Source organism: Carassius auratus, chromosome 37, assembly GCF_003368295.1.
Source record: "Carassius auratus strain Wakin chromosome 37, ASM336829v1, whole genome shotgun sequence".
NCBI classification, from domain to species: Eukaryota; Metazoa; Chordata; class Actinopteri; order Cypriniformes; family Cyprinidae; genus Carassius; species Carassius auratus.
The window spans coordinates 17,482,948-17,495,911 of record NC_039279.1 but is presented as its reverse complement, the minus strand read 5'-3'; the positions used below and the strand labels follow the sequence as shown (position 1 = coordinate 17,495,911).

Here is a 12,964-nt window from a genome sequence, read left to right as displayed (position 1 = left end):
AATACTATTCCCATCAACTGGTCAAAATTCACAACAACACTCTATGCTGCTTTAAAGACGTGTGTGTTTTTATGTAAACAAGCACGCATGAGAAGCACATGGGGGAACACGTATGAGATGCGCTGAATGAAAGCACATTCACTTTCTGACAGCAGATGGCGCTAAACTGCAGACAATGCAGCCCTTAACCTGGAAACCCCATAAATAGAGCAGCTGCGCTACTTTCTAAAACGTATTTAAATCGTTTTAAATAGCCATTCAGATTTGTGTATTCGCTATGCTGTTCATCACAGTGCAAATACTTAAGTATTTAGACTTAACATTTTCAAACTTTTTTATTTTTACATTTTAATCTGGACTACAACATGCCCTAACATTTTGCACTTTAATCTAAAACTTTTAACTTTATATACTGTATAGCCTTATTGTATTTAAATGTAGTTATTTTTGTTAAAAGAAAAATACAGTATACCATGATAAAAGCATGAGCAATTAATTGCAACAGGAAAATCTGATACCGGCATATCCCTAATGCAAACATTTAAAAAATCATGCACTGTGGTAAAAATGTTTTGAGGTCATAAGATAATACTATAGTGAGTTTTTGAGTGAGTTTTGAGTATGTGTAAAATAAGCACTCATTTAAATTCAATAATATGTACATTGCATATGCTATCATTAAATTTCATCAGCCACCATGCTCTCTAGATGTAAGTACTGGCACTGGCATCAGTCAAATCCATCTACAGGACATAGAACTACATTTACTAAATACAGCAGAACTATGTACAAAGAGAATCAACGTAAACACATATGTACTGTATATGTTAGCCAGTGGAAGCATCAGTATTAGCTGTGGGGAAACATCCAACACACTGTTAATCCCACGGCTCTGTTTTGTAAGCAAATCATTATCAAGACTATTAATGGCACACTGCAGAATTCTCCCTTCCTCTCTCTCTCTCTCTCTCTCTCCTTCTCCTGCTCCCACTCAGTCTCTCTTTTCAGTCCATTTCTCCCACCTTCTCCATCTCCATTTCTCTGCGTCTGTTTTCGGGAAACATTTTTATACTCTTCTTTTAAAAGCTTCATTTTTTCTCCCTCTTTCTCTGTACCAAACCCTTGTGAGCTGCCTACGGATGCATTTTAAGGCATCGCTGATGCCTCCCTGACATAAGAGCTGATACAAAAGGTATCTTAATGATGCTGACTTGCAAGAGAACTTGTTTTAGCCAAATTGTAAAGTAGCATTGAATGTATCCTACGCAAGGAAGCCAATCCCATAATGCACTGCAATAAGCTACAGAATTATTTTACAATTATAATTCATTCAATATTGGAGTGGATAAACTTTAGTGAAATCGAATCTCTCATGCAGAGCACTATCTGTGCTGTGTGTGGAGTTGCTGTCTATGTAGTGTTCCAAATGAGCCATTACTTATTCAGCACCCTCTACATGATTTGGAACCCTCTATTTGCTGTCTATGTAGAGCGCTTCAAATCAGGAACTTATCATTCAGAACACTGTATACACACTACTCTGACTGTTAGGATGCTGCCTTAGAAGGAAGCAGTCTATGTAGGCAGCATGCAGCTCAGTTGGATTTGGAATAGAGCTCCTATGTTTCTTTTCGAAGAACTCTAAACGTGACTGAAAGCATTGGATGCCAGCCTCCTACTGATTTTGTTAACACATTGCCTGGGTAACTTCAACTGTACAACAGCAATGCTGAACATTACAGACCCAGAGATTTCAAAAGGTAAAAGAGGGGGCAAAGAAGGAGAGGAGATTTCGGAATGAATCCTTGAAGCCACTTTGTGCTGAGAACGTACGAAATCTGAACATTTAGTGCTATGCGAGTTATGTCTGACAGAACAAAAGGTGCGACTGAGAAACAACCAATGTCAGCTCAATAGCTGAATAAAAAAACTCCTAAGTTTGGCGTTTCATATAAGAAATGCTTAAAACAATAACTTGAGCATACAGTATGGACACATGATTTTGAGTCACAAAGAAATGTGAATTGAAATGTGAATACACTGCAGCATAAATACAAATTGTTTTCACTTGTTTTGCCATTATTTGTTGTGTTGTGATGTTAAGAGCTCATCTTTTTGCTTTTGTGTGTTCTTGAGGTTTGTATGTGAAACGTTGAGGTCTATAATATACGCACACGCACACACACACACACACACACACACACACAATCAATATATAGTGATATTAATTGAAAATGTATAACCCGTAGTTGCCTGAATGAGGCCTTTTGTGTTTAGTCAATGAAGAAATGAAGACATTCAAACTGACAAAACAAATATAGAGTTCTGGCATGAAACTCTAGATGGCGCAGTCCGATAGATCTAACTCAATCTGACATGATGACATCATTATCACATTGCACAGCTGATTGGTTCTCTCCTTTATCTGTAGCCAATGAGCTCGCTGCTCAACATTCAAATACATGACTAGAGCTTGCTGTAGCAGTTGAGGCTTGCTTCACAAACCCTCCACCTTCCCCAGCTCCACCTGTATAGATCTGCTACGAGGTGATTCATGCATGCTAATACTTTTTCACCCTGTATGATTGTATTTTCCAAATTTTATCACAGCTGTGTGTGAGGATGCTTTTACTAAATATTGGTTGTGAATGGATGATAATGGAAAGTCAAATTTACAGTATAAATCAACATTCACTTTAAATGCTGGAAAAGAGCAGCTTGAACATTCTGCGAAACATCTCCTTTTGTGTTCCACAGCTGGCATAACGTTTAATTTTCACTTCAAGTGTTTAAAATCACATGAGGGTCAATAGATGATGACAGCATTTACATTTTGGGTCACTATCACTTTAAAAATTGATGACATCCGTCTTCATCCTAGAGAAACCTGGATTTACTGTACTTCAAAAGGGCACAATGGTGTCTTTTATCAGATTATGATTTTTCACGTCCCCCACCAACCATTAAACTTCAACTCTGCCATGACCTTGGAAACTGATAATATCATAATAAACATCTAAATTTAGCAAAACTACGACAATCTTGTTTAAAGATGCATTTTGCAGCACACTCCATCAAATGTTCGCTAATCATCAGTAATAAGGCAGCCTCTTGAGACTTTACAGCCAGTGTGAGAAGATATCCAACCAAACCATCCCACACGCTAATAAACAACTGCAAACTGAAGCTGCCTGGGTGCAATTTAGCTAACAAATCACGTAGCAGCCCTCGAAATGGTGGACATCGACGGGGTCAAAAACTATGAAGAAAAAACAGAAGAAAAGTCCATCAAGCTGAGAACATTGCAGCACACTCCACCTCCCACAGGTCCTCCAACCAGCCTCATCAGTTTCAGTCATTTCTGCAACATAAACAATCGTTCAAACCAGTCTCCAGCCTAAATCACACTTGTCTAGACAATATCACATCTGTCAGATTACAACAATCCAACACTGACACTTCCAACACGTAGATACATCAAAGTGCAGCTCATAGCCGCTAACTCCTACGACACCCATTCATTTCTTTAGATACCAGCGTCTCAAGCAGTTTAGCACAGCTAGAGAGCTATTACGTGTGTGTTTATGTGCGTGTAGAAGGAGAGAGTTGGCAGAAAGCGAGAGAGGTTAGGTAAGGAGATAAGTAGAGGGTGGGGTTCGGAGGCTCACCATGCTCAACCCAAATCCCGCATTGGGCTGGCAGGCGGGTGTAGATCTGTCCTCCCTTTCCGTCCACGGACACGCACAGCCCCTGCAAGCGTCTCAACGACGGCCAGCTCATCCACTCACGTCCGAACGCACACCAGGAGGTATCTCCTCAAGAAGGTCCAACGGAGGAACGAGGGTCGGAACGGGAGAGCAGCTTAGTGGACAGGCATCAGGGAAGAAACATTCCTCGGGTGTCGGCGGACGAAAAGAAAGACGTAAAAGCAGAGTCGTTCCCCCACGCACTTTCCAGAAGAACCTCGCACACGGTGAATCCCTTCGACAGGACTGGAGAGAACGGTGGTTGATGTGAGCCGAGGGAGGGAGAGAGAGAGAGAGAGAGAGAGAGAGAGAGAGTGTGTCTAACGCTACAGTCCATGAATGGTGCAGTGCTGCTGTTGTCATGGTAACCACCGGGGAGGAGGCTGGTAAAGTGGTGAGGGGGAGAGAGAGAGAGAGAGAGAGAGAGAGAGAGAGAGGAGGTGGTTTGCAGAGGGACACTGGAGCTCTGGGATGAGTATGAAGAGACTGGAGAAACTGGAGGCTCTGGGTGTGATGCTTCAGCTGGAGTGACCTCATGTTACCCTTGAAAATACCATCAAACGGCCTTTTCTTCTTCTGGTCCATTCATCAAATTATCAGTCTATGTTTATCTCACACTGTCACCTTATCTGCCCCTGCTCTTTATTTTTGAATACATTCATTCATTCATACAAATACAAATTATTAAAGCGGAAACTGTTAATGGGTTAGTATCAACTGTGCATCTGTTTGTTTGTTTGTTTGTTTGTTTGTTTTTTTTCGGTTTGGTCATTTACAGATCATTCAATCCAATCATTCAAAACATAAACACAATGACCTGGTGCAGGCAGAAGCTAAAGCTTATTGTGCCTGCCCTTAACTTTAAAATCATATATGCAACACATTAATGACAACATCTGTTCATAACATTAACATTAACACATTAGTGGACCAGTGTCCACCACACCAAAAGCAAGCCGCTTTAATTAATTTTCATTCTGTTGAATATTTTTCCATTGTTATTCTCTTGTAAATATTTTTAAACTGAAAAATAGACGTGGCTTGTTTTAACTCATTACAGCAACTATTCCATAATTTAACTCCTTTATTTGATAAACAGTGTTCTCTTAATGTAGAATGTACTTGTGGTTGATTAAATATACATAGTCCTCTGAGATTATAATTACTTTCTCGCTGGGTAAATAATATTTGCAAGCATTTAGGAATTTTATCATGTTTAACTTGGTAAATAAACTTTGCCGTGTACAAATCAACTAAGTCATAAAACTTCAAAATTTTTGATTGAAGAAACAGTGAATTACTTGATGAATTGTAAGGTGAATAATTAATTAATCTGATAACCTTCTTTTGTAATAGGAAAATTAAATTGGTTCTAGTTTTATATGTATATTCCATATTTCAATACCATACGTTAGGTATGGTGTGACAAGTGAACTATAAAGTAAATGTGGTGCATTTTTGTTCAAAATACATCGCAACTTATACAAAATTGCAATCGTTTTTGATACTTTCTTTTGAACGTTTAAAATATGCGGTTTCCATGCCATTTTACAATCAATAATTACTCCAAGAAATTTTATATGATTTACTCTTTCTAATTCATTTTCATTAATAGTGATCCTAATCTGATTATTTATCTCTTTATTACTAAATACCATAAATTCCGTTTTATCTAAATTTAGTGATAATTTGTTCAAATCAAACCAATTCTTTAATTTATATAATTCTTTCTCTACCACCAACACAAGCTCTATAAGTTTTCCTTCATTAAATTGAAAGCCAGTGGTGTCCAATGTTGGTTTGGTGCACATTGACTTTCTCTGCATGGACAGTGTTGAAACATACTAAACAAAATAAACTCTTAGGGTTATTTTTTATTCAAAATTATAAATAATACATTTCCATTTTCTCTTTAGTTTAATTAATATTATTTTTTGTGTTTTATTATTTTTTTGATATGATTTTTTAAAATATGTTTTATTAAAATATTTAGTTAAACAAAATAAAAATAAAAAATAAATAAAAATTGGAAATGTTTCCTTGACAAATAGCTATATATATATATATATATATATATATATATATATATATATATATATATATATATATATATATATATATATATATATATATATATATATATATTATATTTGATCATATATATATATGATCAAATATAATGTATTTAATTTCAATTAATATTTATTTCCAGTAAAAAAAATTATGATTTATTTATTTTTAATAATACATTTTTTTTTTTACTGACATGCTTATTGTTAAAGCTGCTGGCTAAAAATTATCATATTGTACAGATCTGAAGTAAGCAGAAAGTAAATAATAAATAAATAAATAGTTAGTTGGTTTTGGGTGAAGCGTTCCTTTAACAGGCGACTGTTCTCCTGTTGTTTGGTGGTTTGACTTCACTTCTCTCGATGAGTTATGAGTGTCTTAATGACGTGTAGAGATCATTAGTGACTCCTGCTGCTCTCTCTAATGTGCTGTTTGAAATGTTCTTGTACTTGTTCTCTTGTTCTTTATCCAAACCTGACATCCAGAGCGCTTGAGGAATGATCCGCTTTAAAAAGTGACATGTTTACTCACACATTTCTCCATTCTCTTGGTGAGCATTAATGGAAGAGAGCAGGGGTTTTCAACGGGCGGTCGGCGCGACACTGCAGGGGTCTGCCAATTATTGTTTGATCTCAGATTAATTTGCGTGAAAAACAAGCTTTATATAAAAACAAAGTATTAAGTTAACTTCAACCAAATCTGAAGTTAAGAAGTGTTTCTTTGCCTGTCGTGCATTAAAATATGCTAGGTTAAAAAATAAAGGTTTTGTGTCGGTAAGATTTATTTGATCAAAAATACGGAAAAAAACGATTATATTCTGATATATTATTACGACTTAAAATATCTATATTCTATGTTAATATATTGTACAATTTTATTTATTTCTGTGATGCACAGCTGTATTTTCAGCATCATTCCTCCAGTCTTCAGTGTCACATGATCTTCAGAAATCATGAAAATATAACGATTTACTGCTTAAGAAACATTTCTGATTATTTTCAATGTTGAAAACAGTTGTGCTGCTTAATATGTGCGATTTTTTACATTTTTAAAACAATATTTAAGGTCTTCACTGTCACTTTCAATCAATTTAATATTAATATATGCATTTAAAAATGAAAACAATTATATATAAACAAATAATAGGATTTAACAGAAAAAAATAAATGAAATCATGTTTCACATTTCTGCTTCTAAATCCAAAAATTGACCTGATACATTCTATTGTAACTAACCTTAATTGTTTTTAGTTTTTTTAAATGAAGGAGAAAATTGCTTGAAAATCATTCTGTGGTGATCAGCACTGTCACAAATGGCATAGATTAAGTTTCACTAAGAGTATTCCTTTTAAACTAAATTTAGATCATACAGAACATATCCTGCTCAATCCTTTCCCAGGACACAAACTCATGGTCTTGTTGTTGCCAGCGCTGGATGCTCTTGAATAAAGACATAAAATATTTAAGATCAAGGAGCCTGAACGCATCAGTGATTCAAACAAACAGTGCAGCCTGGCCAAAATGTGACTTGAATGCTAATTTGCATTCTGGCCAAAATGTAACGTAACTTTCCGGCAGCCTTGATTTCACTCTCTGCATTGTATTTGTTCTGGTAAAGCGGACATAGATTTATGGGTTTAATATCACTCGATGTCTCTCTGTCCTCTGAATGTCATGCACTAGCCCTGCATGATAAACACTTCACTGCACATGCACTGTATGTTACGGAGAGCACACTGCATGCTGCACTGCATTACAACTATTATTTCCCTCAAAATTTAAGGACAAAATCAATTGTGATCAAGTAAAGCTGAATTGCATTTCACTGGGTCAAATTATACACATGCAACTGCATGCATTTAAAATAATGGATTGTATGATTGAGCATCCACAGGGACCTGGAGACGCAATGCCATATCAATATCAGCATCACAATATAATAATATACAACAATATATATTCATAGCTCCATGAAGAATTTTTAACATCCAGGGAAACTTTCCAACTTTAGAACTTTTATTATTAAGAGTGTATAATGAATCACTACCTAATGGCATTAAAACAACGCTGCTGCTTCTTCCTTCATCAGTGCCTGCATTTTTCTCCTTTTATGAGCTCTTCCTCATTCAACTTCATCATTTATCACTCATCTTTTTATCATTTAGACTCATTCTCACTCCAGTTCCTCTTCACCTGAGCAGAATTCCAGCCATAAATGTCACATTTCCATTTATCTGAACAAATGACTGGCTTCGGGAGGATGTGGAGGGGAGCAGGAGGACGGGGTTGTAATTGGCAAGCGATTTTGAAGAAGCCAAAGGAGATGAAGTGAAAAAAGACAAGCTTTCAGGTTAGACGTTTGTGAGGTCGTTTCTGAGCCGACCTCGTTTATTCCTGCTTTTAAAAGGAGAGTGCAACCAAAACTGAAAATTCTCTTACATTTACTCATGCTTTTTTTATTTTTTATATTTCACATCTGTGAGTCCAAGTGGATGGGACCACACAAAACAAACCCAACTGTAATCAACACCCCAGTTGATCAATCAAGAGTGTCAGAAAAATACTAACACGTTTATCTTTTAATCTTTAAATCATCGGTAGGAAAATAAATGTATTATTGTTTTGTTTTGTTTTTTCAGGAAACCAAATGTCCCTCTACTCGTAGTCAATCATGTAAAGCTGAAGTCCACATAATCCAGAAACTAGACTAAAATAAGTGAGAATTGTGCTTCAAACGTGTTTGCTCTTGAGGTTTGTTCTCGGTCACTGGAGACATAAGTTACTACGAGGTGTAAACTGCATCGTGTCTCACCCGACCACCTGAGAGGGATTTCAGGTTAATCTATTTTTAGTATAATCTTTCTTCAAGGATGCAGGGAGGAACCAGTTGCTCTCAAGAGGAGTTAATGAGAATCGAAAAAAGAGCTAATCATTGCATTGTAATTGTAGTATGGATTGAAGAGTAAAAGTGGACGCAGATCGACAGCAGAAGAGGAGGCATAATTTCATCAGGCCAATTAATTGGCATTGAGGGAAAATGTAATTTTGCCTCTTTCCTTCGAGATCTATAGGGATAGCAGTAAGGCTATTGATTGTGGTAGTTAATTTGGGTTTGGAACAGGAGGGTGCAGGCGTGAGGCTTGATCTTCAGAGAAGTGAATCCTGTTATTCAATTGGTGGAAATCAGCAACATCGGTGGTCACGCTACAGCAATGCTTCTCAAAAAAAAAAGAGTCAAAGATTAGTTCTGATTGGGTCACGGAGAGCAGGAAAAATAAAAACAATCATTAATGGATAATAATAATACAATGCAACATGCATAGTAAGGGAAATAAATGCTATATATTCATATTTTATCTGTGTTATGAATATGAGTTCATTTTGTACTGAGTGCTATCCAATAAAAACATATATATAATGAATCCAGTACAGGCGAATGGACAAACAAACGACTCTGAGTCAATTCTTTTGAGTGATTCGAAAATATCCAGTACAATCAGTGCAGTTTTGATGTCTCTTATGAGTTTCTTCTTTCCTGTGAATCTAAAACATATGATGCAACTGGAATCACAAAATACAGCATGACCGTGTAGCCCAATTCCCAAAACAAGTGACTCTTATGAGCTCAGAAAGATGAGTTACTCATCTGAAATTCGGTATAATTTACAGCATTAGCAGAGAAAGAATTTCCTACACAGTGAGTCAGAATCCATTGAATTAAATCAGATGGATGTAAATCAGAATGAAATTGACAAAAGTGCCTGTGGCTCAAGTAACACAATATATATATAAATGTGTATATATATTTCAAAGCTGCTTTGTGGAATATTGGAGTAAATGTTAAATCCTTACATGTTTTATTTGGTATTTATTATTTATTAAAAAAAAAAAGAATCTCAAGAGTATGACATCATATCCCATTATCCACATTCATAATTTTGAATTAAAGTGCATTTTGAGGAATCAACAAGTTGTCTCTCAAATGCACTGTGGCCCTTATTTCTTATACCGCAGTACAAAATGATAAAGCGGTCTCAACAGACCACACATACAGCTTCATGAAATCTTCAATAAATCAGCTAAGCCACATCGGGGTGCTATATATCAGACTTTGTTATGCTCAGAGGTGAATTAAGTGCCTCCCTGCAAGCTTCAACGTCAAGTTAATTGACGTCGCAGCTGTGCACCTGAGAGAAACAGAATTCAGTCCGCAAAAAACAAAGACCTCGTGGCATTTACAATCAAGAACTGCTGGTTGTCACACCTTCACTACTCGCTGAGGCTGAACTGATGGAGGAGGGACGCATCGGACCCCCCGCCTCGTACCGGGAGGCTTAAATCAGGATCTGATTGATTGGTTAAAAAGGTCACTGCTCTCTTGCTGGGCTCTGTTCAAATGTGAAGGTAAAGAGATGGATACAATCTGCCGTTTTCTCCTTTTCTTCACCAGTAGGTAATCACCCAACAAATGGAATGAGGCAGATAAGAAGGAGAACAAAAGAAAGAGGCGAGCGAAGAGGATGGGAGGGGTCACTTTTATTGATACGATAACAGACACCAGATATGAGATTATGAGAGGAGAAAAGGGGGAAAACAAATTTAGAGAAAGTTGCGAGCTAGACTCAAAACCAAATTTCCCACATGAGCACCACAACTCAATGTGTCAGATAGGGCTGGACGATTAATCGAAAAGTAATCAAAACCAGAATTCAGAACCTCTAACCGACGCAATTTTACCATGTTGGATATTTTGACTTTTTAATCCTGTTAATACTTCCCTCTTAAAAGCATACTACTACGTGTGTAGCCACATGACTCTTCCCCGTCCAGTCAGTGGCATAAAAGCAAAACACGGAGGTGAACGCCGGTTCAACACATACTGATGGCCTTGTGTCTTCACTAAACTTTGTCAGTTGTATATGTTTTAGGTTTGGACATTCAAGCGATTAGACGATCGGATGTGTATTATTATTTCGAGCTCCCATGATCGCGCAGCTGCATTGTGGCACGAACACTCATATAAATAGTAGCTGTGAAGATCATGTGCACAGAGGAACCCAGAAACTAGTTGTCAGCGCTGTCCTGTGATTTATCACTAAAGTAGCTTAGAATCTCAAAACGTATTATCTGAACATCTGATCCATGTTAAAAGTTACACTACAACTTACTGAATGTATAGTATAGCATGTAATCACTCAACGAGTGTTTCAACCACAGAAAGACAGCAGCTAGAAGATGATAACAGCAGAAAATCCACTCACTAGTGCCCATAAACTAGCGAGAAAAATGTAATGCAAAAATTACATCTATATATTAACTCATAATTGCTTTTTTATTATAATTAATAGAAAGTTATTATAAAAATTGTCTAATATAAACTTGTATACAAAACAATTGTTAGGGTTCCCTGTAAAGTTTAGTTTAGAACAATTTAGAACCCTAACGGACAATAAGTCTGCAGAAGATGATCTCAAAGAGCACAAAATGAACATACAAATGAAGAGGATCTGATAGATAACGAGGTGCCAAATTGTGAAGAGCTTTGTACGTAAGGAGTAAAAGTTCGCAATGTACATGATAACGGACAGGAAGCCAATGCAATTGGAAAATAATTTGAGATTCACTATATGATCAAAAGCACTATCCTAGTTGCTGAACTCTGGATTAGCTGTAATAAATGAAGTTGTTTTCCAGGAATACCAAATAAAAAAGAGTTACAAAAATCAATCTGATCAATCAATGGATAAGCAATTCAGTGCTATGTTGGAAATAGGGAAGAACGAAGCCTAGCAATGTTATGTAGAGGGGAAAAAAAATGCAGAACGTGAAATATTAGTAATATGAGAACCAAACGAAAGCAAACCATCCAGTATAACACCAAGACTTTTCACCTGGGTAAAAAAAATGTCTGGGCAATTATCAATAACCAAGGTAAAGGACTGAGTTTTAGATAAAACAGAAGCCACAAGGAAATGTACAGCATCAATGGGATTTTCTTTTCCTCTTGCCTCCGTATAATGCATATCAAAGTGATGTTTATAAGTGCAGCTGCTTAGTTAATAGTGCTAACCGAGGAAACTCTATCTCGCTGCTGTTCCATAAGCGCCACCTGCTGTCAGAGAGTGAATCTGCATTTCATTCAGTCTGCTGTTTTTGATGACTACTGTCAAAAAATAAATTTATATATACTGTAATGGCTTATATGGGAAAGTGGATAAAGATGCACAGACACACCTTGATTATGTGTACAAAAATGGAAATATATTGAAATATATAATATATAATGAATATTTCCAAGCGCTTTTGCCACTGTTGACCAAGGGAAAACAAAATAGTGGGGAAAGGTGGCAGGAAGAGAATTGATGGAATTCGAGGAAAAAACATCGGACAAAAGTATGAAATATTATATTATAAATAATATTATCAAAATATATATATATATATAAAAGAGCCATCTTCCCTTACAAAGTCTTGGAACCATTTGAAAAAGTGGAACAGATGCAAATCTATCCTTGTATATAAAAGATCATTCATTTTATAATGTATTATTTTGACTGAACATATAACTGCAGTGAATTGGTGTGGTATGTTTCCGCTCCAATATAACAGGACAGTTCTCAAATGCAAAAGCAACACCTTATTAGGTTCTCATGAATATGCAGAAAATGGATGAAAAATGGGATGAAACGGCGCTCATAAAGAGGCCTGACTTTCATTATCAGAGATAAGAAGCTCCCCAACGCTGCTTCCACTGGAGAATAACAAATCAGCTGGCAAAAACACACTGCAATTAATGCTGGGAGCGAATGAAGAAGACCTCCAAATTGGTAAGAAAGAAAACTTTTCTGCTGCTCCTAAACAAGGTTTAGATGACTCTCTAACCATTCATCTTTAAGATCACTTACTGGAATTAAACTCTTAAGGTTATTAACATATGTTATGGTTTGTTGGCTCGAACATTAGAGCACTATTTTTCTCATTTCCCCTCTCTTTATATGAATGAAGCTGCTGCCATTTTGTTTTCTGTAAACTATAAAGCACAAAGTCCAAACTCTGAAACGAATCATCCAATCTGGATGAAACTGAACCCTGAATCAGTGCAGTAAGAGACATTAACATCACAAAGAGCAAAAGCAGAACCAATGAGTG

The 12,964-nt window shown here is 36.4% G+C and overlaps 1 protein-coding gene across 5 annotated transcripts in view; it reads right to left on the bottom strand.

Moving 5' to 3' along the window:
• Positions 1 to 12,964, bottom strand: part of tanc2b (tetratricopeptide repeat, ankyrin repeat and coiled-coil containing 2b) — a 140,252-nt gene that overhangs the window by 61,327 nt on the left and 65,961 nt on the right. The window contains exon 1 of one of the 5 annotated variants that reach the window (XM_026223208.1): positions 3,669 to 4,066. The exons of the other annotated variants lie outside the window; for them this stretch is intronic. Within the exon in view, the coding sequence (XP_026078993.1) occupies positions 3,669 to 3,780 (112 nt within the window). The 5' untranslated portion in view covers positions 3,781 to 4,066. Of the gene's footprint in view, positions 1 to 3,668; positions 4,067 to 12,964 lie in introns of those variants that run through there. 5 annotated transcript variants of the gene reach the window in all.